This window comes from Pongo pygmaeus, chromosome 6 (assembly GCF_028885625.2).
Source record: "Pongo pygmaeus isolate AG05252 chromosome 6, NHGRI_mPonPyg2-v2.0_pri, whole genome shotgun sequence".
In the NCBI taxonomy this organism is placed as follows: domain Eukaryota; kingdom Metazoa; phylum Chordata; class Mammalia; order Primates; family Hominidae; genus Pongo; species Pongo pygmaeus.
In genome coordinates, this window is record NC_072379.2 from 42,980,066 (window position 1) to 43,001,097 (window position 21,032).

General features: G+C 41.8%; 1 protein-coding gene across 4 annotated transcripts in view; it reads right to left on the reverse strand.

Annotated features, from left to right (window-relative positions):
- HECW1 (HECT, C2 and WW domain containing E3 ubiquitin protein ligase 1) overlaps positions 1 to 21,032 on the reverse strand; it is a 460,467-nt gene that overhangs the window by 11,126 nt on the left and 428,309 nt on the right. For all 4 annotated transcript variants that reach the window (XM_063667367.1, XM_054495635.2, XM_054495637.2 and 1 more), the window contains 5 exons: positions 13,528 to 13,626; positions 12,786 to 12,915; positions 4,182 to 4,328; positions 2,458 to 2,572; positions 51 to 249 (listed from right to left, as the gene is read on the reverse strand). In XM_063667367.1, the coding sequence (XP_063523437.1) occupies positions 51 to 249; positions 2,458 to 2,572; positions 4,182 to 4,328; positions 12,786 to 12,915; positions 13,528 to 13,626 (690 nt within the window). The remainder of the gene's footprint in view (positions 1 to 50; positions 250 to 2,457; positions 2,573 to 4,181; positions 4,329 to 12,785; positions 12,916 to 13,527; positions 13,627 to 21,032) is intronic.

A 21,032-nucleotide genomic window follows, 5' to 3' on the forward strand; every position in this document is an offset into this window, starting at 1 on the left:
ACTTTGCCCTCTTCAGCAGGTTTCCCCGAAGGCTGGCAGGAGCTCTGTACCTGGGGAGAGAGGTAATTTTCCCCCATTTCTCTATGCAGAAGCGCCGAAGCCCATTGCTCCCACGGAGGGCTGCGAAGCCTTCGTAGGGCACGCTGGATGTTCCCGTGACAAACTGCAGTAATCTCAGCCTCTGCTCATTATTGAAGCGCTCCACTGCAGCCCAGAACCAGCGGATCACAAGATGCCCATCGTGGTAACCTGCACGAGGCAAAGGGAGGGAGGAAGACAGGACATGGAGAAAAGAGGAAGGGGTGAGGCGGGAGACAGAGATCAAACACATCAGCTATGATAGGAACAGAACCGCTGCTTTTGATCTGATTTCTCTTGTGATGGCCTTTAGGGAGGTCTAAAACAATTTGTGCAACTAGGTCAAGTTTTAGAACAAGAGCAGATTTAGAAAATAGTCATTTTATAAAAGGACTTTATGTTCTGTGAGATGTTCTCAGAGATGTCTGCTTTCTATTTAAACAACTAGGACTCCACTTAAAATGTCCCTGCTTCATATAGGTGTAGATAAGAAGTAGAAGGGCCTGGTAGAGACCAAAGGGCCTATGAGTATAATATTGCATCATATTTCCTTTGTTTTGCTGTCTTAGCTCTTGGCAACCACCTACCACGGGAGAGTCTAGGACTTACCAGTCTAGGCTGGAGGTGAACAGCCAGTTTGTTGAACAGGAGATCCCAGGCTCTCCCCTTGAGCAGCTGTTCTCAGACCAGCCCTGGATGGATACATGCTGGGCTCATGGATTAAGTACTGGGTCCCTCTCACAGTAAGCTGGGGAGACCATGCTTGGATATATCAATTAAATGATTTGCCATTGACTGCAAATGCAAGAGGCATTCACAGAGGGGAGAAATCTATGTGTGCCAAGGTAGAAGCAAGGAAAGCTTCAGAAAGGAGGTGAAGCTATGAGCAGCGTGCAAAGGGCTTGTGCAAGTGGAAGGAAGAAGGAGGACATTCCTGGCAGGAAAGATAAAGAATAACAAGAAAGAGGAGGAAATATGCAGGCAACAGTAAGCCACTAGAGTAGAGGGGTGTCTGGTGAAGGCAGGAAGGAATATTTCTGGGGGTGTTATGGGGCCTTAACAGCCAGGCAGAGACTTTTTTTTTTTTTTTTGAGACAGAATCTTGCTCTGTTGCCCAGGCTGGAGTGCAGTGGCACGATCTTAGCTCACTGCAACCTCTGCCTCCTAGGTTCAAGGGATCCTCCTATCTCAGCCTCGAGTAGCTGGGACTACAGGCATGTGCCACCACACCTGGCTAATTTTTGTATTTTTTTTAGAGGTGGGGTTTCACCAGGCTGGTCTCGAATTTATGAGTTCAAGCAATCTGTCTGCCTCGGTCTTCCAAAGTGCTGGGATTACAGGCGTGAGCCACCATGCCCAGCTAGGCAGACAGCCATTTTCATTCTATACCGGTTTTATACTATAAGAGGCTTTGCAGGGCTGAGTGTACTGGGGACATGAGGGAGGCTGAGGCAATGCCCCCAGCTCACTCTCTACTGTATTGATGGGATTTCTGTGATATTTTAAATGAAGAGTTTTGAGGCTAACAAAACCCTTCAAATCTATAAGTAAAACAATGTTTCAGGAAGACAGGTCTGGCAGTGTGCAAGGTGAGTATTTAGGAGGGGTTAGACATTAGCTTTGCTTAGGGCCACGGTTAGAACCGTGTTGTGGCAAACCAGGATTGAGGCAGAGAGGGCTCCAATTCTGTAGGTAGTGAGACACCCTTTCCTGGAGCCATGCATGATGCTCAGGAGCTGGGTCCTGGATGGAATGTTCTCTGTAAGCCTCTACATCGAGTTAGGCCAGAGACTTGACCAATATGAGGATGATGTCACCTGAAGGAAAGTTCAGGTTGGGAGTTGGAGAAAGGCATGTACAAGCTCCTGCTTTGTACTGAAGTAAGGCTAAGCTTTTCGTAGTCTTCAAAATGTGATGAATTATATATACATGCAATGGAATGTTATTTGGCTATAAAAAGGAATAAAATACTGAAACATGCTACATACAACATGGATGAACCTCAAAACAGCAGGCTAAGTCAAAGAAGCCAGACACAAAAGACCACATTTTGTATGATTCTATTTATATGACATATCCAGAATAGGCAAATCCATTGAGACAGAAAGCAGATTGATGTTTGCCAAGGGTTGGGGGAAAGGGGCGTGGGAGTGAGAGCAACTGCTTAATGGGTACAGGGTTTCCTTTTGGGGTGATGAAAATATTCCAGAAGTAGCTAGAGGCAATGGTTGCTCAACACTGTGAATGTACTAAATGCCACTGACTTGTTCGCTTTAGTCAATTTTATTTTACATCAATTTCACCTCAACAAAACAATCTTTTGGAAAGTGCTGAGTTCTATTTGTGATCATTGCATCATCACAGCTCCTGCCCACTCACCTCCCCGGTACTCGGTGTTATTCCGCCAGTCATTTAGGTCGATTTCCGCGGTGCCAGCTATCACCAGCTCCAGCTCCCTGGCATCAAACACGGACACTAGCCTCGAGTCTACAACCTGAAATGCAGGTTAGGCTTCAGCATCCAGGTCCAAACACATGGAAAGGCTGTGTTCATTATTATATTTATGTGGGTTAAACTGGGAAACTGACCATCACTGGCAATACTTTTTTCAGTCTGTAATCATTTTTAACTTGAAAATTATGGCTATGATCTGAATGTTTATATCCTTTTCCTTCCCCAAATTCATATGTTGAAATCTTCACCCCTGAGGGGATTGTATTAGGAGGTGGGGCCTTTGGGGGGTGATTAGATATGAGAGCTTCATGCTTTTATTAAACAGGCCCAAGAGAGACCTTGCGTCCCTTCCTTCACATGAAGACACAGGGAGAAGGTACCATCTATGAACCAGAAGGTGGCCCCTTACCGGACACCAAATCTGCTGGTACCTTGATTTTGGACTTCCCAGCCTCCAAAAGTGTGAGAAAAAAATGTCTGTTGCTGTAAGCCACCCATCTCACAGTATCTTGTTATAGCAGCTTGAACGGTGATCATTGACTTAAATATTTTAGAACACAAGCCTTCATGAGTGGGGAACAGAAAAAAGAATCCCATGCTCCACCCCTAATGCTCCCTCTCAGAATGATTTTGTAAACAAATCTGACTCGACTTTCTTAAGTCACATTGAAGTTTTCAAATAATATTGGATTTTAAAGGCCAAAAGTCCACATCACTTTGAAGGACTTAATAGCTATTAGTATTACTATTTCACTTAAAATGTAATCTTTCACATGCAATTATGACTTATTTCCTAAAATTGAGCATTTGTATTAAAACGACTGTATTTTCCATCCCTTCTCAAACCACGACCCTAAGATTAAAAGCCTCATGCTCACTGGACTGAGCTAGCTGGGTGGAAATTTGTCTTTTCCTTCCCTTCTTCTCTCACTTCCTCCCTCCCTCCTTAGAGATCTGGGAAGACTTGTTTTGTTAGGGTTCTGCATTCTGACTTTGCATCTTGTGCCAAATGTACCAGGCACAACTGAGGTCCTGTGGTGGTACCTCCTTTAATCAAACCAGTGGTGGACGAGACCATGGCCCGTGCACTTCTCCATTCTGGCAGGGAAGGAGAGCCTTCCACAACCCAAGACCTGAGAAAACATTTATAGCCTCTGGTTTTTAAACTGGAGTTCAAGGACATCATAGGATGTCTGGCGGCCCTCCCTGTCTTCCTCATTTACCACTCAGCATAGATTACGTGGCACAAAATAAAATTCTAGTGACAGTGGACAATACCCACCCCAATGTCTTCACTGCACTTATTTTTGTTTCATTGACTGAAAGGAAACACCACCTCCACATATCATGACAAGAGATGCTAGATGTTTTCACATCTGGCACACCAGGGTCACATGCCAGTTGCCTGAAAGCATTTTTCATCCGTAAGAGTTGAGTTTCCCAGAGAACTCTGACCCCTCAGCCCTCTACCTCACGAAGGTCGTCAGTATTCCCTGGTGAGGAGCATTCGCTGAGCCCACTGCCCACCTTAGCTCTCCCTCTCTGTTCTCACCACCTGAGCTGCTGCTCCCTCAGGGAGCCTGGAGGACGAGGCCCCGTGAAGCAGCACCCTGGCCACAGCTTGCCTTCCCCAGGCCACCGGGCCTCACCTCGTAGAAGCCGCGCACCAGCGCCTCGGTCTGCTGTACCACGCCGCGCTCCACCCGCCACTTCACCATGCGCTCGATGTACTCCTTCTTGTTTTTCTCCGTCACCTGTGTGTTGGCTCCTCCAGACTTCAACTCCCTTTCCGTGACCTTGTAGGAAAACAGAAATATTGCGATGCTTGCCAGTTCAGCTTATCTCTCAGGGAGGCACACTGATTTTAGGGGGATGACTGTATGCCAAAAATCCTCTACAGGGCATTATTCAGCATTATTATCCCTGGAGTCTTTTTTCCTTGCTAAAAATCACTGAAAAAGCTCTGGCTGTTCTAAGCAGATTGGAGCACAGTGGTGCAATCATAGCTTATTGCAGCCCTGCATTCCTGGGGGCAAATGACCCTCCTGCCTCAGCCTCCTGAGTAGCTGGGACCACAGACAAGCCCCACTCTGCCTGGTTAATTTTTTTTTTCTTTCTTCTTCTTCTCCTCCTTCTTTTTTGTTTTTTTTGGTAGAATGTGGTCTATGTTGCCTAGGCTAGTCTTGAACTCCTGGCCTTAAGTGATCCTCCCAACTCCAAAGTATTGGGATTGAGATTACAGGCATGAGCCACTGCACCTGACCTCTAAGCAGATTGTTAAGCACCTTGGAAAGGCTACAGTTTTTGTTTTATACAGAGGAAACAAGTTTCCTATACTCAAGAGGCATAATGGAAATAAAAGGAAAATGTCCTAGGTTGTCCCTAATGGTGAAGCTGAATGTCTCAACACTACAATCACATACTTGATGCCCCCAAATCTCAATGACAGCAAATTCTTGACAGCCATCAGCTTCCACTCCCACAGCTGGCCAGAAGACAGTGGTCTTCTGGCAGAGGGTGGGGTATAATACTACACAGCCAGGGCAGCCTGACCCTGGGAAGGGAACCAGAAGCATGCAGGCACACACAGCAAATGGCGCTGCCACTTGTGTGATGATGCCTGTTTGTTAGGACATGCTTGAGTCATCAGGGAAGGCTATGATCTGTGTGCCATCTTTTCACGGGCAAGAAGGTAGATAACATACTAGACATTTTTTAAAAAGTCAAAATATGTTCATGTATGAAGGGGGTAATCTTCAGTCATCTTAAATTCACTTAAGGGCTCACTGCAATGCTCAATGCTGCAAGACAAATGAGGCATCACTGGACTTAGTTATTGGTTTAAAGAAAAAAATACATATATGTTTGGCACTGCGGACACAGGTACCTAAACAAAGAGTCCATAAGTAGTCTGATGGTTACTTTTTCTCTTATCACTTAGGTGATTAGTGCTAATTATAAAATATTGGCTAATGATAAAATACTTGTTACCACCCAGCATCCATATTCTTTGGAATGTCTGATTTTTAGCTGCCCAGTTAAAGACTTTATTTTCCAACCTCTCTCACAGCTAGGTGTGGCATGTAAGTAAATTCTGTCCAATGGGATGTAAGCAGAAGTGTATGGCACTGTCAGGAGGCCTCCTTGAAGGGATGGGCTGTGTGTTCCTTTGTCCTTCTGCATTGAACACAGTTGTGATGGTTGGGATGCTGTATGCATCTGGGCTAAGAGTGCAGGGGGCCTATCCTAGCAGTAGCAGTGGGGAGACCTGGAAGGAGCTTGATGCCTGAGGATTTTATCAAACAGAGCTTTTTTTGTTTTTGTTTTGAGACAGGGTCTCACCCTGTCACTCAGGCTGGAGTGCAGTGGTACAATCTCAGCTCTCTGCAACCTCTCTCTCACAGGCTCAAGCGATTCTCCCACCTCAGCCTCCCAAGTAACTGGGACTATAGGCGCATGCCACCACACCTGACTAATTTTTTCATTTTTAGTACAGACAGGGTTTCGCCACGTTGGCCAGGTTGGTCTTGAGCTCCTGGCCTCAAGCGATCCACCCGCCTTGGCCTCCCAAAGTGCTAGGATTATAGGCATGGACCACCACACTCAGCCTCAACAGGGCTTTTATGTGAGAAAAAAAGAGCTTCTATTAATTTCAACAGGGTCACTTTTGGCTTCTTCACTAGTAGCTGAATCTAATCCTAAAGCCTATGGTGTCTTTCACCTGCATCCCTCTGCTCTCCACTATCTATAACAACTTGACAAAAGAAGTGCCGCAATTCAATCTTCTAAAACCACTCATTGTTCTTGGTGACCTCCTTTTGAAGAGAAATGAGATAAACTTTAAACAGGTATACAGGTGACCCTTGAGCAGCATGGGTTTGGACTGCATGGGTCCACTTGTACATGGATTTTTTTCAATAAATATATTGGAAATTTTTTTGGAGATTTACAACAATTTGAAAAAACTCACAGATGACCTGCATACCTGGAAAATTAATAGAAGCTTTTTTAAAATGAAAAAAAAAGTTAGAAATGTAATGAGTCCATAAAATATATGTAGATACTAGTCTATTTTATCATTTACTAACATAAAATGTACATAAATCTATTATTAAAAAGTTAAAATTTAGGAAAATGTACACACACAAACACTTAGAGCCTGTACATGGTGCCACTGGCAGTTGAGAGAAAAACAAACATCAAAATGCGGTATTAAATCATAACTGCATAAAATTAACTGTAGTACATACTGTACTATTGTAACAATTTTGTAGTCACCTCCTGCTGTTTTTTGCGATGAGCTCAAGTGTTGCTGATGAACAGCCTCTCTCCAGTAAATTGTGTATCACAGTAAAAAGTGATCTTTCTTGTTTACTGCGTATTTTCCACTGTGTTTAAGTGCAATATTGTAAACTTTGAATAACATTGAGGGACCCACACGAAGGGCCACTAATGATGCTGGAAATACTCCCAAGAAGCAGAGAAAAATCATGATATTACAAGGGAAAACTGAATTACTTGATAGGCACCACAGATTGAGGTCTGCAGATGTGGTTGCCCATCTTTTCAAAATAAATGAATCCAGCATAGGGATCATTGTAAAAAAAGAAAAGGAAATTCATGAAGCCATCACTGCAGCTATGCCAGCAGGTATGAAAACCTGGCACTTTTTGTGGAATACATTTTTATCTCATATTGAAAACACAGCTTTTGTTTCTTTTTTTTCTTTGAGACAGAGTCTCACTCTGTCACCAGGCTGGAGTGCAGTGGTGCAATCCTGGCTTGCTGCAATCTCTGCCTCCTGGGTTCAAGCGACTCTCCTGCCTCAGCCTCCCGAGTAGCTGAGATTACAGGCACGTGCCACCACACCCGGTTAATTTTTGTATTTTTAGTAGAGATGCGGTTTCACTATGTCGGTCAGGAAGATCTCGATCTCTTGACCTTGTGATCTGCCCACCTTGGCCTCCCAAAGTGCTGGGATTACAGGCATGAGCCACCATGCCTGGCTGAAAACACAGCCTTTATGTGAGTGCAGTATTGCTAGAACAATGGCATACATACCTGTAGACTCTAATATGATTCTAGATAAAGCAAAGTCATTATATGATAACTCAAAGCAAAAGGAAGGTGAAGGATCTAAAGTTGGAAAATTTAATGCCAGCAAAGGATGGTTTGATAATTTTAGAAACAGGTTTGGCTGAAAAAAAGTCAAGATAAGAAGAGAAGCAGCTCGTGCTGACCAAGAGGCAGCAGACGAATTCCCAGACACTGTTAAGAAAATCACTGAGGAGAAAGGATATCTGCCTTTACAGGTTTTTAATGCAGGCGAAAGTGCCCTGTTCTGGAAAAGAAGCACCACAAAGGTCCTTTATTAGTAAGGAAGATAAGTGAGCACCAGGATTTAGGGCAGGAAGTGATAGGCTAACTCTACTGTTTTGTGCAAACACATTTGGATTTATGATCAGGATTGCCCTTATCCATTAAAGCTTTAACCCCCGAACCTTGAAGAGAAAAGATAACACCAGCTGCCAACAAGAAAGCCTGGATAATGAGAACCTCTTTTCTGGATTGGTTCTGTCAGCGCTTTGTTCCCGAAGTTAGGAAGTACCTTGCCAGAAAGGGACTGCCTTTTAAAGTTTTTTTTTTTTTTTTTTGATATTGGACAATGCCCTTGGCCACCCAGAACCCCCTGAGTTCAACACCAAGGCATCAAAGTGGTCTACTTGCCCCCCAAAACAACGTCTCTAATTCAGCCTTTAGATCAGGAGTCATAGGAACTTTAAGTCTCATTACACATGACACTCTATGGAAAGGATGTCAACACTATGGATGACTTCAATAGAGAGAACATTGTGAAATTCTGGAAAAGTTATGCCACTGAAGATGTTATAGAAAAAGCCATGAAAGTCATCAAGCCCCAAACAATAAATTTCTGCTAGAGAAAACTGTGTCCAAATGTTGTGTATAGCCTCCTAGGATTTATGACAGAGCCCATCAAGGAAATCATGAAAGAGATTGTGGATATGGCAAAAAAAGAAAAAAAAAAAAAAAGGTTGGGGGTAAAGGGTTTCAAGATATGGATCTTGGAGAAATTCAAGAGCTGACAGACATCACGCCAGAGGAACTAACAGAAGATGACTTGATGGAAATGAGTGCTTCTGAACCAGTGCCAGGTGACGAGGAAGAAGATCTAGAAGAAGCAGTGCCAGAAAACAAATCGATGTTAGACAATCTGGCAGAATGGTTCTGATTGTTTGACTGCTTTTGACTTCTTTTATGATAATGAACCTTTCTAGATATGGGCACTGAAACTAAAGCAAAGGATTGGTAGAAGAAGGATTGGTACTATATCGACACATTTTTAGAGAAAGGAAAAAGCAAAAACGACAGAAATTACAATGTATTTCCATAAAGTTACACCAAGTGTGCCTGCCTCTCCTGCCCCCTCTTCCACCTCCTCCACCCCTGAAACAGCAAGACCAAACCTTCCTTTCCTGCTCCTCTTCAGCCTATTCAAAGTGAAGACAACCTTTATGATGATCCACTTCCACTCAATGAATAGAAAATATATTTTCTCTTCCTTATGATGTTCTTAATAACGTTCTCTTTACTCTAGCTTTCCTTATTGTAAGAATACAGTTTATAACACCTATAACCTACAAAATATTTGTTAGTTGTCCATTTTTGTTATTAATAAGACTTCTAGTCAACAGCAGGCTACTAGTAGTTAAGTTTTTGGAGAATCAAAAGTTATGAATGAATTTTCAACTGTACAGGACTCAGCACCCTAACCTTTGCATTTTGAAGGGTCAACTGTACATTATTGTAGATCTACAACACATCCTTATTTTTAGCACTGGGAACATTTAAGCTTTTTTCCTAAGTTGTCGAGTTCCTACACTTTACACTAGAGGATTGCTCTTTTGTATCTTCAACTTTATTTTTTCCTCTAATTTTATGCATTCAGTTATTTGTAGTTGACTTCGTTTTCTTGAATAGATAGTATATGGCCATGGAATAAAATTAAAGTGGTGTGGAAGGCCATAAAATGAAAAGTCAGTTTTTCTCCCACCTAACCTCCCAGCCATGCATTCTCCCTTTCTGGAGACAGTCATCTCTATTTCCCTTCAAGGGAGATTCTATGCATATGCTGGGGAATGTATGTATATAATCTTTAAACATTTTTAGAGATGGGGTCTTGCTATGTTGCCTAGGCTGGTCTTGAACTCCTGGCTTCAAGAGATCCTTCCACCTCTGCCTCCCACAGTGCTGGGATTACAGGCATGAGACACTGTGCCTGACCAACATAAACTCTTTTTCCCTGTAAACAGTAATGTGTTTTACACACTGTTCTTCACTATCTTTTTTTCTCTTTAAACTATATCTTGGACATTTTTCATGCCAATTTAGACCTGTGTTTTTCTTTGTTTATTGTTGTTAGTGTACCCTGTTTATTGCTCATGATTATATGTTAATTGAGGGGTTGGGGTGTCCTCATGCTTTTTAATAACCCCATATGATTTCACTACTCCACTTAGTAAATGTATCATTTATTTAACCAGTGCTCTACTGCTGGACATTTAGACCGTTACAGATATTTTTCAACTATCAACAAGGCTGTGATGAAGATCCTAATATATTAGTAATTTTAATTAGGTGTTAATATATCGGTAGGACAAATTTCTAGACATGTGTGCTGAGTCAAAGGCATGTGATTTAAAATATGAACCGATATCACCAAAGTGCCGTTCATAGAGAGTGAATCACACTTCCACCTACAATGGACAGGAAGGTCTCTTTCTCTACACCATCCCAAAATACTGCTAAATTTTCTGATTCTTGACATTCTAATGAGGGAAAATGGTATCTCACTATAGCGTTAATTTATTTTAAAAAATTGTAAATGAGATTATCTCCTTGTCTTTCCTTTTCTGGGAACTATCTGTTTATATTCTTTGTGACTTTACTATTAGGTTGTTGACTGATAATTTCTTATTGATCTGTGGGATCTCTTCTGATATTGAAAGAAATAGTCTTTATGTTATCTATCAAACATTATGTTGCTTTCAGTTTGTTTATAGTATAGTTTTTCATGCAGAAATTTAAAAATAATATTTGACTATGTCAGATGACTTTTATGACTGAGAATTTGTGCCATATCTGTATCAGCATTCTTTAGTGCAATATTAAAAATAAAAATTATCTCTTTTTTCTTTTTTAAAAAATTTTTACATTCAGGTTTCTGATCCAGCTGGAATTTATTTAGTGTAATAAGTTATGTTAGGGATCTAATTTAAAACTTTTACAGATGGCTACCCAGTTGTCTTAATACAATTTGTTAAGTAATTGTGTATATTTTACAAACTTACCCTCTACAATAGGGCATATGTGAAAGATGGGCTAAAAGTGGTCATGCACAGAGAACAGCGTATTTTGCCTGTTCAATGAGTACATGGCAGGAAAGTTAAATGAGTAGTTTTTTTTTGTGTGTGTCGCCCAGGCTGGAGAGCAATGACACGATCTCGGCTCACTGTAACTGCCACCTCCTAGGTTCAAGCGATTCTCCTGTCTCAGCCTCCCGAGTAGCTGGGATTACAGGTGTCTGCCATCATGCCCAGCTAATTTTTGTATTTTTAGTAGACACGGGGTTTCACCATGTTGGTCAGGCTGGTCTCAAACTCCTGACCTCAGGTGATCTGCCCACCTTGGCTTTCCAAAGTGCTGGGATTACAGGTGTGAGCCACCGTGCCCAGCCATGAGTAGCATATTCTTGAACATATTTAAATGTGCTCTCCAGAGTTGTAGGAAGAAATATTTTTTTCTCAAATATGTAAGACAGCATTCTTCAGAGGCATGTTTTTACAGAAGAAATACAACAGAATGTTAATGTTTTCCAGGACCTAGCCAAGATTCTTGACTGGGATGCGGGTGCTTGGTGGCCTGCAGCATTCATTCATTCTCATGCAGCGACCTAGTGCACTGTCCACATTGATGTGAGGCACCTCTAAAGCATTCTGATTTAACTATCACAACAACCCCTGTTACGAATTACCTTATGTCACAGGCTTTAGGTCTAGAAAATGAGGTTCCTCAAACCTTGTTTGTTAAATCTACTGAGGCTATGGTTATTTTCTGTTAAAACTGTAACCCATTTGATCAGAAGATTTGATGTTATATAAATGCTAGTAGAAAACAAATGGGAAACTTTATCTTATTATTTAGTGTTGAGATATATGTATTTTGGAGGAGTAGCTATCTGGATGTGATAAAAAGAATCATTTCTGTAATGGCACAGATAGCAGAAATCCCTGACATATGTATAGTGTACTTCACAAAAATGCTTTCTGATCCATTATCATATTTGATTTTCAAAAAACTCCATAAAGTAGATCCAGGTCATAACAAGAAAAAGAAGAAAGGGGACACGGGCAGATTTATTAAAGGAAGTAGTTCCCAAGGAATTGGTTTGAATGAATGAGATCTCTTATTCACTAATTTAAAAACAAAATCCCATTACCACATGATCTAGCAATCCTACTTCTGTGTATATATCCAAAAGAATTGATATATACAGCAGGGACTTGAACAGATATTTGTACACTCATGTTCATAGCAGCATGATTCACAACAGCCAAAAGGTGGAAAAAACCCAGATGTTCATCAACAGACAAATGGATGAATGGATAAACAAAATATGGCATATATGTATATATATTTGTTTATATATATATAATATACACATAATGAAATATTTTTCAGCTTTAAAAAGGGAGGAATATTTTATATACATGTAAAGGAAGAATACTATATATATTTGTGTATATATGTGTGTATACATATATATCTACATAATGAAGTATTATTTAGTCTTAAAAAGGAAGTAAATTCAGACACATGCTACAACATGGATGAGCCTTGAGGACATTATGCTAAGTGAAATAAGTCAGCCACAAAAAGACAAATATTGTATAGTTCCACTTATATGAAGTATCTAGAGTAGTCAAATTCACAAAAACAAAATAGAATGGTAGTTGCCAGGAGTTGTGGGTGGGAGAAATGGAAAGTTATTGTTTAATGGGTAGAGTTTCTGTTTTGCAAGATGAAAAAGTTCTGGAGATTGGATACCCAACAATGTGGATATACTGAAGCACTGAAGTCTACACTTAAAAATGATTAAGATGATAACTTTATGTTATGTGTATTTTCCATAGTAAAAAACAAAATCCCTTTTCCAAACCCCATGTCACACAAACCTGTCCAAAAACCTCTTCATTAACAGTGAAAGTGAGGTCTAAGATGTCTGTGATGTTGTTGTCCTTCATCCACTGCAAGCTCTGGTGGAATTCCTCATCCAAATATTCCAGGTCACTCAAATCACAGGGCCTGGGTGAATTCAGTGAGAAAGGCAAACAGAATTACTGAACAAATGGCTGCCCAGACCTCACTTCAAAATGTGGTTATATCATTCCTGGCTAAAACATCACAGACTTATCCTAACAATTGGATACTTTTGAATCCACTGATGAATCAGATCATTCAGTCACTTTAGTTCATTCAATGATTTTCCTTTGAAAAGGAAATGTGAAATTGTTTACAATAACAAACATGAAATAATTATTGACTCATGGACTCCGCCTGAAAATTGGAGAAAACTATCATTTTAAAACAATTATGCTATAAACAGATCAGTTCTACTTAACAGTTTAATGCAATGTTTGTAATATTATTATAATTTTATATAAAATGATTCATCTCCATGATATGACATTTTGATAATAGAATCTTCCCCTATAACAACAACAAAATCCCCAAATACCTTTTTATTGTGCTAAAAAATGTATGTGATATCTAAGCACTCAGAACAGGAAGCCACCATAACCCTAACAGGAATGGTTAGGGCAAAACAGTGACAAAAGGGTCAGTGGCACCTGAGAGGTCAGTGTCCTTGCCCTGCAGACAGGGCTGGGGTGGAAGTGTGGTCTGCAAAGCACTTACAGTCTCAGGAGTGCCTTGTAGAAGGGCCTCGTAAAGAAAGCATCAAGAAGGTACTGATGGATCAGAGCCAGGCCCAGGATGCGACCGCTAAACCTGAACCTGGAACACAGACAAGGCAGAGAAATGGGCAAGTGGAAATTTACATTGTTAAATATTTTAGTTTGCACTTTTATTTGATGTGTTTGAGCATTCATCTTCAGCTGCTTAAGGAATCTTCTCATTGATGATGCAAGGGAGGCGCCTGTTCTCCTCCTCCTTATGCTTTACCATGAACAATGCCTGTGTGCTTGTTAGGGGCTAAAGGAAGCCTCCTCTCCCCGCCACGTAGCAGACTTGAGTCATTTTTCCACAACCTTTTTCCAACCGGGGAGAATGAGGACCCAAGAAGAGAAAAGCACTGGGAAGGGGAATTCAGGAATCTTAGATAAAAAGCCCACACTGAACTGGAGGAGGACCCAGATCCAGTGACACAGAAGGCTTTCTGGATGTGTGTCCTTACCCATTCAAGCATTTTATCTACATTACCTAAGGTCCATGATGGCAGGTGGAGGGTTTGAGTATGGAACCCATATGGCAGTTGTGCTTGCAGACAGTGGGGAAGAGTTACATAGAATCACAACATGGTAAGAGATAAGCTGAATGAGCATCACTCTTTAAAATCGCCAGCCACATAAAAGACAGAACGAGGTCACTGCTAGGAAGAACTGGCCATACAGATCTGGCCACCTCCAGATGCAAGTGCCTTTACTGATTTAAATGCTTGTCGGAGCATTGACTTCCTGAGCATTTTGCAATTAACCTGCTTAGCAAAATACTGAGGCTACCTGGGCTTGATTCCATTGTTGCCTGCTCCTAAACCAGCTTCTTGACTGCCTGGTCTAGCACCCTATGCTTTCCCCACCATGTGGGCCTTGCCTATCTCTGGCACCTACTTTCATAACTGGAGTCTCCCTGGTGTCCACTCTAAGTAGGTTTTCACCTAATCCGGGATTTAGTTGTGAATTTTCTCAGATCCTCCCTGTCAGAATTTCCAACTAATCTATCTCCAATGCCTTTTATGTGGCTCTTTTTAGACTCAGAGTGTTTCCTACTGTATAGCTGCTATAAAGACGTTAAAATGAATAGATTGTCTGATTCCATAGAATAAATATATTTATAAAAACACTTCAAACTGATATGTTTGAAGTAGTTGATTCTTTTTCCATGAAATAACATGCTAGTGTTATTGACTCTGAAGAGACTAGAGGCAAACAAAACCTCAGTGAAAGTGCTATGGGGCACTGTGGTTAGGGGACTTCTGGGACAATGGGTCCTTGGGCCTGGGTACCCCACCAGTGCTTCATTCCTGGGTGCCCTTTCCCGACCACCCCATAACTGACCAGTCCCCAAGACAGTAACCACAACCTGTGTATAAAAACAGTTATCTTCTACTCCAATAGAAGATTGGCTCACCTACTCTAAATAGAATCTAGGGCATTGTAACCAATGCTTCTAACATGATAGTAGGGTTGTGGCCATCTAGGTTGAGATGACCGAGATGATCCAAACCAGGAAAAGACTAAAGGTCAGCACAGAGGTGATGGGCCCGTGGCTTCCACATTTAGAGGTGGCCCCTGAGGGTCCAGTAAAGAGAGCTGGGAATCAAAGCAGGTAGTAAATATATGCAGATATGGAATAAATGATAACATTAAATGAGATTACTATGTTCAGCTTAGTGCTAAAAAATTAAGTATCTCAATGAATTACAAATTTTCTAGCAAAATAAAAATTATTTGAATTTATTCAGGAAGATGTAGAAAACTTAAATAGATCGATAACCACAGTGCCAATTAGGAAACTTTGAGGATAAAGGACTATTTCCAAAATTGATGCTGGGACTGGATATATATATTTTTAAAGACATGTTCTTTCAAAAACTCAAGGACAGAAAACCTTTCTGCTATTTCAACAGTTCCAGAAATCAGAAAAGGGTGGAAAACTTCTTAATTCATCATTATGAGCTACCATAAACACAAAGTGGAACCTGGAAAAGATAAAACAAGAAAGAAAACTAGAGAAATTGCACTTGTACATAAATCCTAAATTAACACAAGAGAATTGAACCTACTAGTTCATTCCCAGAACAATGCAAAATGATTAAGGATGTTTAATTAGATAAGGATAGTTCAATATTAAGAATTCTATTACTAAAATCAAGTATAAGGTCAAAAGACAAAAATCATACGACTTTTTTTTGGTTACAAACTGGAAAGTTACTTGAAAATATCCATCACCAATTTCTGGAGAAAAAAAAAATCTTTGTAGTAAACCAGCAATAGAACAATGCTTCCTTAACAAAATAAAGCACATCTATCTCGGAATATATTTAACAGTAAAAATACTGATGCTTGTTACTACCACTCGTCACGATATTCTGTCAGTTCTAGTCACTACAGTTAATTATAAACAAAAAATTGGAAACAGATTAGAAGTAACTTTTATCAAATGCCTGCTGGGTCAAGGCAGGTTATTTACAGTATCTCATTGACCCTTGCAACAATTCTATTTTATGGTTTTGGTCATCTTCATTTTGCAGATTAAGAAACCGAGGGTCAATAATTAGCCCCAGGCAAGTGGTTCAGCGAGGAAACTGACCCACATCTGCCTGACACCAGACCAGGCCTTTTCCTTTGTGTCCATTTTGAGATATGAGCGATGGAGAGGTTGCTACTCTGGGTTTTGGGGCCAGGCTGCCTGGTGTGTGATCCTGTGCAAGCATTTAACCTCCCTCTTCTCAGTTTCTTCTTCTGGAAAACTTCACTATTTAAGTGTTACCTATTTTTGCTATTAGTTTTTTATGTTGGCTACCAACATCTCTTGTGCTAATTAGATACATTTTGGTTCAGGTAATCTTCAACCAGCTTAAGCCCTCTAAGGCCACGGTGTTGTCTCAAGGAGTCCAGGGTCAGGAATGCAGTTGGGCCTCAGGAACTCCAGGGACATGAGTGATATCACCCTTCCTCATCCAGTTTCTCCCTTTGGCTCCTCTAAGCTCGTTTCTCCTCTCTCACTGCCAACACCTCCTATGGTTTACATCCCAGAGTTCAAGCACAAAAGAGACCAACTTGACTCCCTCTGACCTAGGTCTAAATTTTCAGCATGATTCTCTGACTGTTCTAACTCAGGTTGGATGCCCACCGGATCAATCATGAGCAACCAGGGAGGAAATCTGAGTCTCGAGTACTTTGCAGCAAGGACCACTTTGCAGCAAGGACCACTCTCAACCAGGGGGTGGGATCACTGTTGCATGCCTCTCAACTAGGGGGTGTGGCGATGGGGTTTCCTAGCACAGGGGACTGCAGCGCAGACTGCCAACAGAGAATTGTGTATTTGCTTTGAATTGGGTAGACCATAAGGTGGAATTTCCAAAGTCAGAATTACACTGGTTTCTCGGACTGATATGGGCAACAAACAAGCCCTAGTTTTTTTTAAAATAACTGCAACAAAGCTATGATAACGTGGTTTGGCTTTACATAACCACAGACGGGATGGCTCTAAGCCAGTCCCATATATACCGTAAAATATATTCCAGAGCCATGAACTATGATCTGGGACATGTTTGTAGAAAGCAAAATACAGCAACTATACAATTCAAATCTAAAACAATAGCTGATGGAAAAAAAAAACAATAGCTGATGAGTTGCTGTGTGTGCAATTCCATGAATGAGAAAACACCTTCTAGTAATGGTGCACCTCCTTTATTTATCTTCTGTATTTGTCTCCCCTAAACTAAACAATTGCTTGTGGGGAAGTTGATTACATTTGCTGTTAACACAGGTTACAAACGAGGAGGAAGTATGAAACAGAAAGAAAATACTTTTCCTTAGTCTCTGGATCTAAGATAGTGTGTCTAGGTATGAAGAAACTATCCCAATAATTTAAGCAAAATTAAGTGTTGAGGTTTCGAGCTAAGTTACTTGGCATAAATAGAGTTCAGAGGATAAACTAAAATAAGACCCTACAGAAGTAGCGGAGCCACTCCCCCTGCCTGTGGGTGTGAGTCTGTTACTTAAATACCCGGCCCCAGGGCCCCGTTCGAGAGCCTGTGTGTGTGAGCTTGCAGGGCTTTGCTCACTCCTTTCTCTCCATGGATCTCAGGAGTCTCGACCGATATTGCAGGCCAGGCCTGCTCCTGGGGGGTAGCACTGCTCCCCGCTTTTTCTGTGCTGACATTCTGGCAGCCCTGCTTGAACGCAGCTTCTACTGTCTCAGCCTCTGCAACTCAGCACCTCACAGACGTGTGGTTCATGCGCTGCGTGTGCTGGTGCCGTCGCTGCCAGCCCAGGCTGTGGCCCCGCGTCTGTGCTTTTTCCTGGCCTGTGCTCAGTTTTACTTTGCCAGGAGGGAGTGGCTCCTCCGTGTTGTCCTGCTTTCTTAGAGGGGCCTTGCAGAGGAGTTGCCTGGGCCCTAAGAGTTTACAGGGACTGCTTTTGAAGTTTGCTCACCATCCTTGAATTCCTAGGGCAGCCAGGGCCTGGTAGGTGGAGGGAACAGCTACCATGTTCACCTCTACCCCTCAGGCCGTGTTGGGCGCCCCGGCTCCCTAGGCCATTCTTCTGCTTCTCATGGGGGCTATTGTATCTGAAGGTCCCCCAGGTTCCTGCTCAGAATCTGCTTTCTGCTGTTTCCTATGTGTGTCTAAGTTCCAACGATGAGTGCCCTTCAACTCCTCTTCACAAGACAGACCTCAGCCCCCAGGTACCGAGCAGGTGCACATGCATGCACACGTGGCTGAGGAGAGGAGGCAAGGCGGGTCAGCCCATGTAACCTCCCAGCAGTGGGTGGTGGGTCCCAGCCTTTTCCCCATTCTAGCCACACCCGGATGGATCAGGAATGGAGCCTCCCCTGGGCAGTGGAGGGGGAAGAGTCTCTCTCTCCGGCAATGTTTTCAGTGTAATTTGAAACCTCCCAGGAGATTCTGACATGCCATCACAGTAAGACATATTCCTGACTTTTAAGAAACACATAAAGCATATTTTTCTATTTATTTATAAATTCGAGATGTGTTTCCACCCATTTAGACCTGAGACCACAGAAAGATTAGCAATATAGCAAAATACCAAGAACCCACATTTAACAACAACAACCAAATCCTTTCTATTGAGGATCAATGAAGTCCAAGTCTCCTTGGGGTGGAAGGCATGCTCTGTTTTCCTTCAGATGAAGAGCACAGACAGTTCATGGTTAGATTCCTCAATCCAAACCACAACCCCGTGGTTTGTGGGAACATTCCTGGACTCTGATATAAATTATTTTCATATCCTTGGTTTTAGTATGTTGCAAGTTTTTGTTTTTGGTATCATCAACCCCTTCCCTCCTGCCAAAGAACAATAACAGAATTGGTATTTTTTAGTGTAAAGTAGAATACGAGTGATATATAAAATATTTTTAAAAAGTGAGTCAACTCTGTCACCCAAGGTGACATTTATGACCCTGAGATGACTCTTCCCCTGATTACCAGTTGGCGAGAGCAGGGGCATACATACGTAGATGGGACCTCTGTGCCATCATGTTCCCACCACGGTACAGTACAGACACCCTCGATACATGCAAATAGTGGTTTTCATTATCCTTTAATACACTGCAAAATACTTCTTTTTAGGAATGCTCTATGCTTGGTTCAGCCCTTTCCCCTCTGATGGAAACATATATGTTTTTCATCTTTATCTGTCTGCTCATAGATCCTGAGGGGAAGCCTGGACCCAGTGTGCACTGGGACTGTGGAGTAACTTTGGGAATGAGCAGATGTCACTCTTGGTGTGCGCACATCAGCACCTCCCCAGATGTCTGGGAGATGAACTTGACCTATGCTGAAGAAAACTCCAGCCACTCTGACCTTTCAAAAATACATGGAGGGCTCTTACGGCAGGAGATCTGAAGGGAGCTAATGTTATTGGCAAGGATTTCTCATAGTTCCATCTGGGTTTTGCACATTTTAGTGAGAGTTCAAAAGGTAATGGAGTTTCACACATTTCCAGCCCATCTTCCCAAGTGGCTTAAAGGCCCCAAAAACACTCAACCCTCCCCTTGAGTGCATTACTGTTTGTTGACTTGACTCCTCTTTGGGCCATTTGCCAATAATCCAAGGAAGGCAATGTGCTGTGGAGGATGATATCACAAGATCTGATGTTAGGCTGCCTTGGTTTGGATCTTCTGACCTGTGTGACTTTGGGACACCTGTTTAATATCAGTTAACTTACCTGCAAAATGGGAATCATAATGGCACCTACAGTATAGGACAGCTGCTAAGATGCTAAAAGTCCTTTGTACAAGGACTAGTGGAGGTCAGTCCACCTGAGCGTCTAATGAATTCCTATCCATAGACTGGCATGTCTAGTTTCTTACACCACACTCAGAACCCTAGGCCTAAAAACCCATTCTGAATTGAAGAGTGAAAACATGGATTGGGCTGACAGGGGCTTGCCTGAAATTTCCTGCTGCAAACTTCTGCTCTGCTTACAAACAGCATTTATGTATCATGGTGCCTGGCACAGTTAAGGTCTCAATCAAGATTTGTTGAATGGAATTAAATTGAAAATTATCATCTGGTTTTATCCCAGTGGAGCGCAACTGTACAAACCCACAGAAAATGTCTGAAATGTCACATACTATTTGAACCCTGTTTGACTAGGTTAATTGCTCAAATTTCCAATATCTGCAGTAGGTCTCCACCCAGGAAGATGGACAGAAAGCGCAAACTGCAGAGGAGAGTTTAGGGGCTGAGTCAATGTATGGAAAGATGTGGCAAATGTTTTACATCAAGGGGCTGAAATATCAAGTCTCCCTCTCCCTTCCTTCTCTCCCTCTTCAGTTTCTCCAATGAACTACTGTGGGGGAATATGTTTTAGCAGGAATTAGTATGTAATGATTTCAGTGTATTTTTCAACAGATTATTTAAATGAAAGCAGTTTTTGTAATGACAAAAAAATGCAGTTGGGAAGTCTGCAAGAGGAATCTCTTATTTACAGGCCAAGATTTATGGAAGGGGAAGCAGGATAGCTCTCCAAGCCAAGAAAATAAAAGACCTAATGATACTCTGGAAGGACATTTTGGATAGTGAAAGAAAAGACTTTAAAAGGCTTCTAGTTAATCCTTTTATATGAAAGTGATATAAAAATTGAGTGAAACCCTCCGTGCAGCACCCAGGCAATATGCCAAGTCTGAAAAGGCTCTGTAGGGCATTTCTGGCAGTTTGATTTCCCGGCATTCAACTTGGGCTGCTAAGGATTGATTCAAGGGGTCTCCTGGTTTGGGTGACCTTCTTAGTCTCTTCTTCTTGATCTGTTGCCCCAACAGATCAGGCCACTCGTCTCCTTCTGCTTAATTCTTGGCTTCTGCATCTTTTGATGCATCACAGCTCAGCATGAAAAATACTCCCTGATAAGCTTCAGACTTGGGAGACCCAAAGCTGGGTCTTCCTGCCTGGAGAGCTGATCACATGGTGTACTGGGCACTGTAAAGAGGCT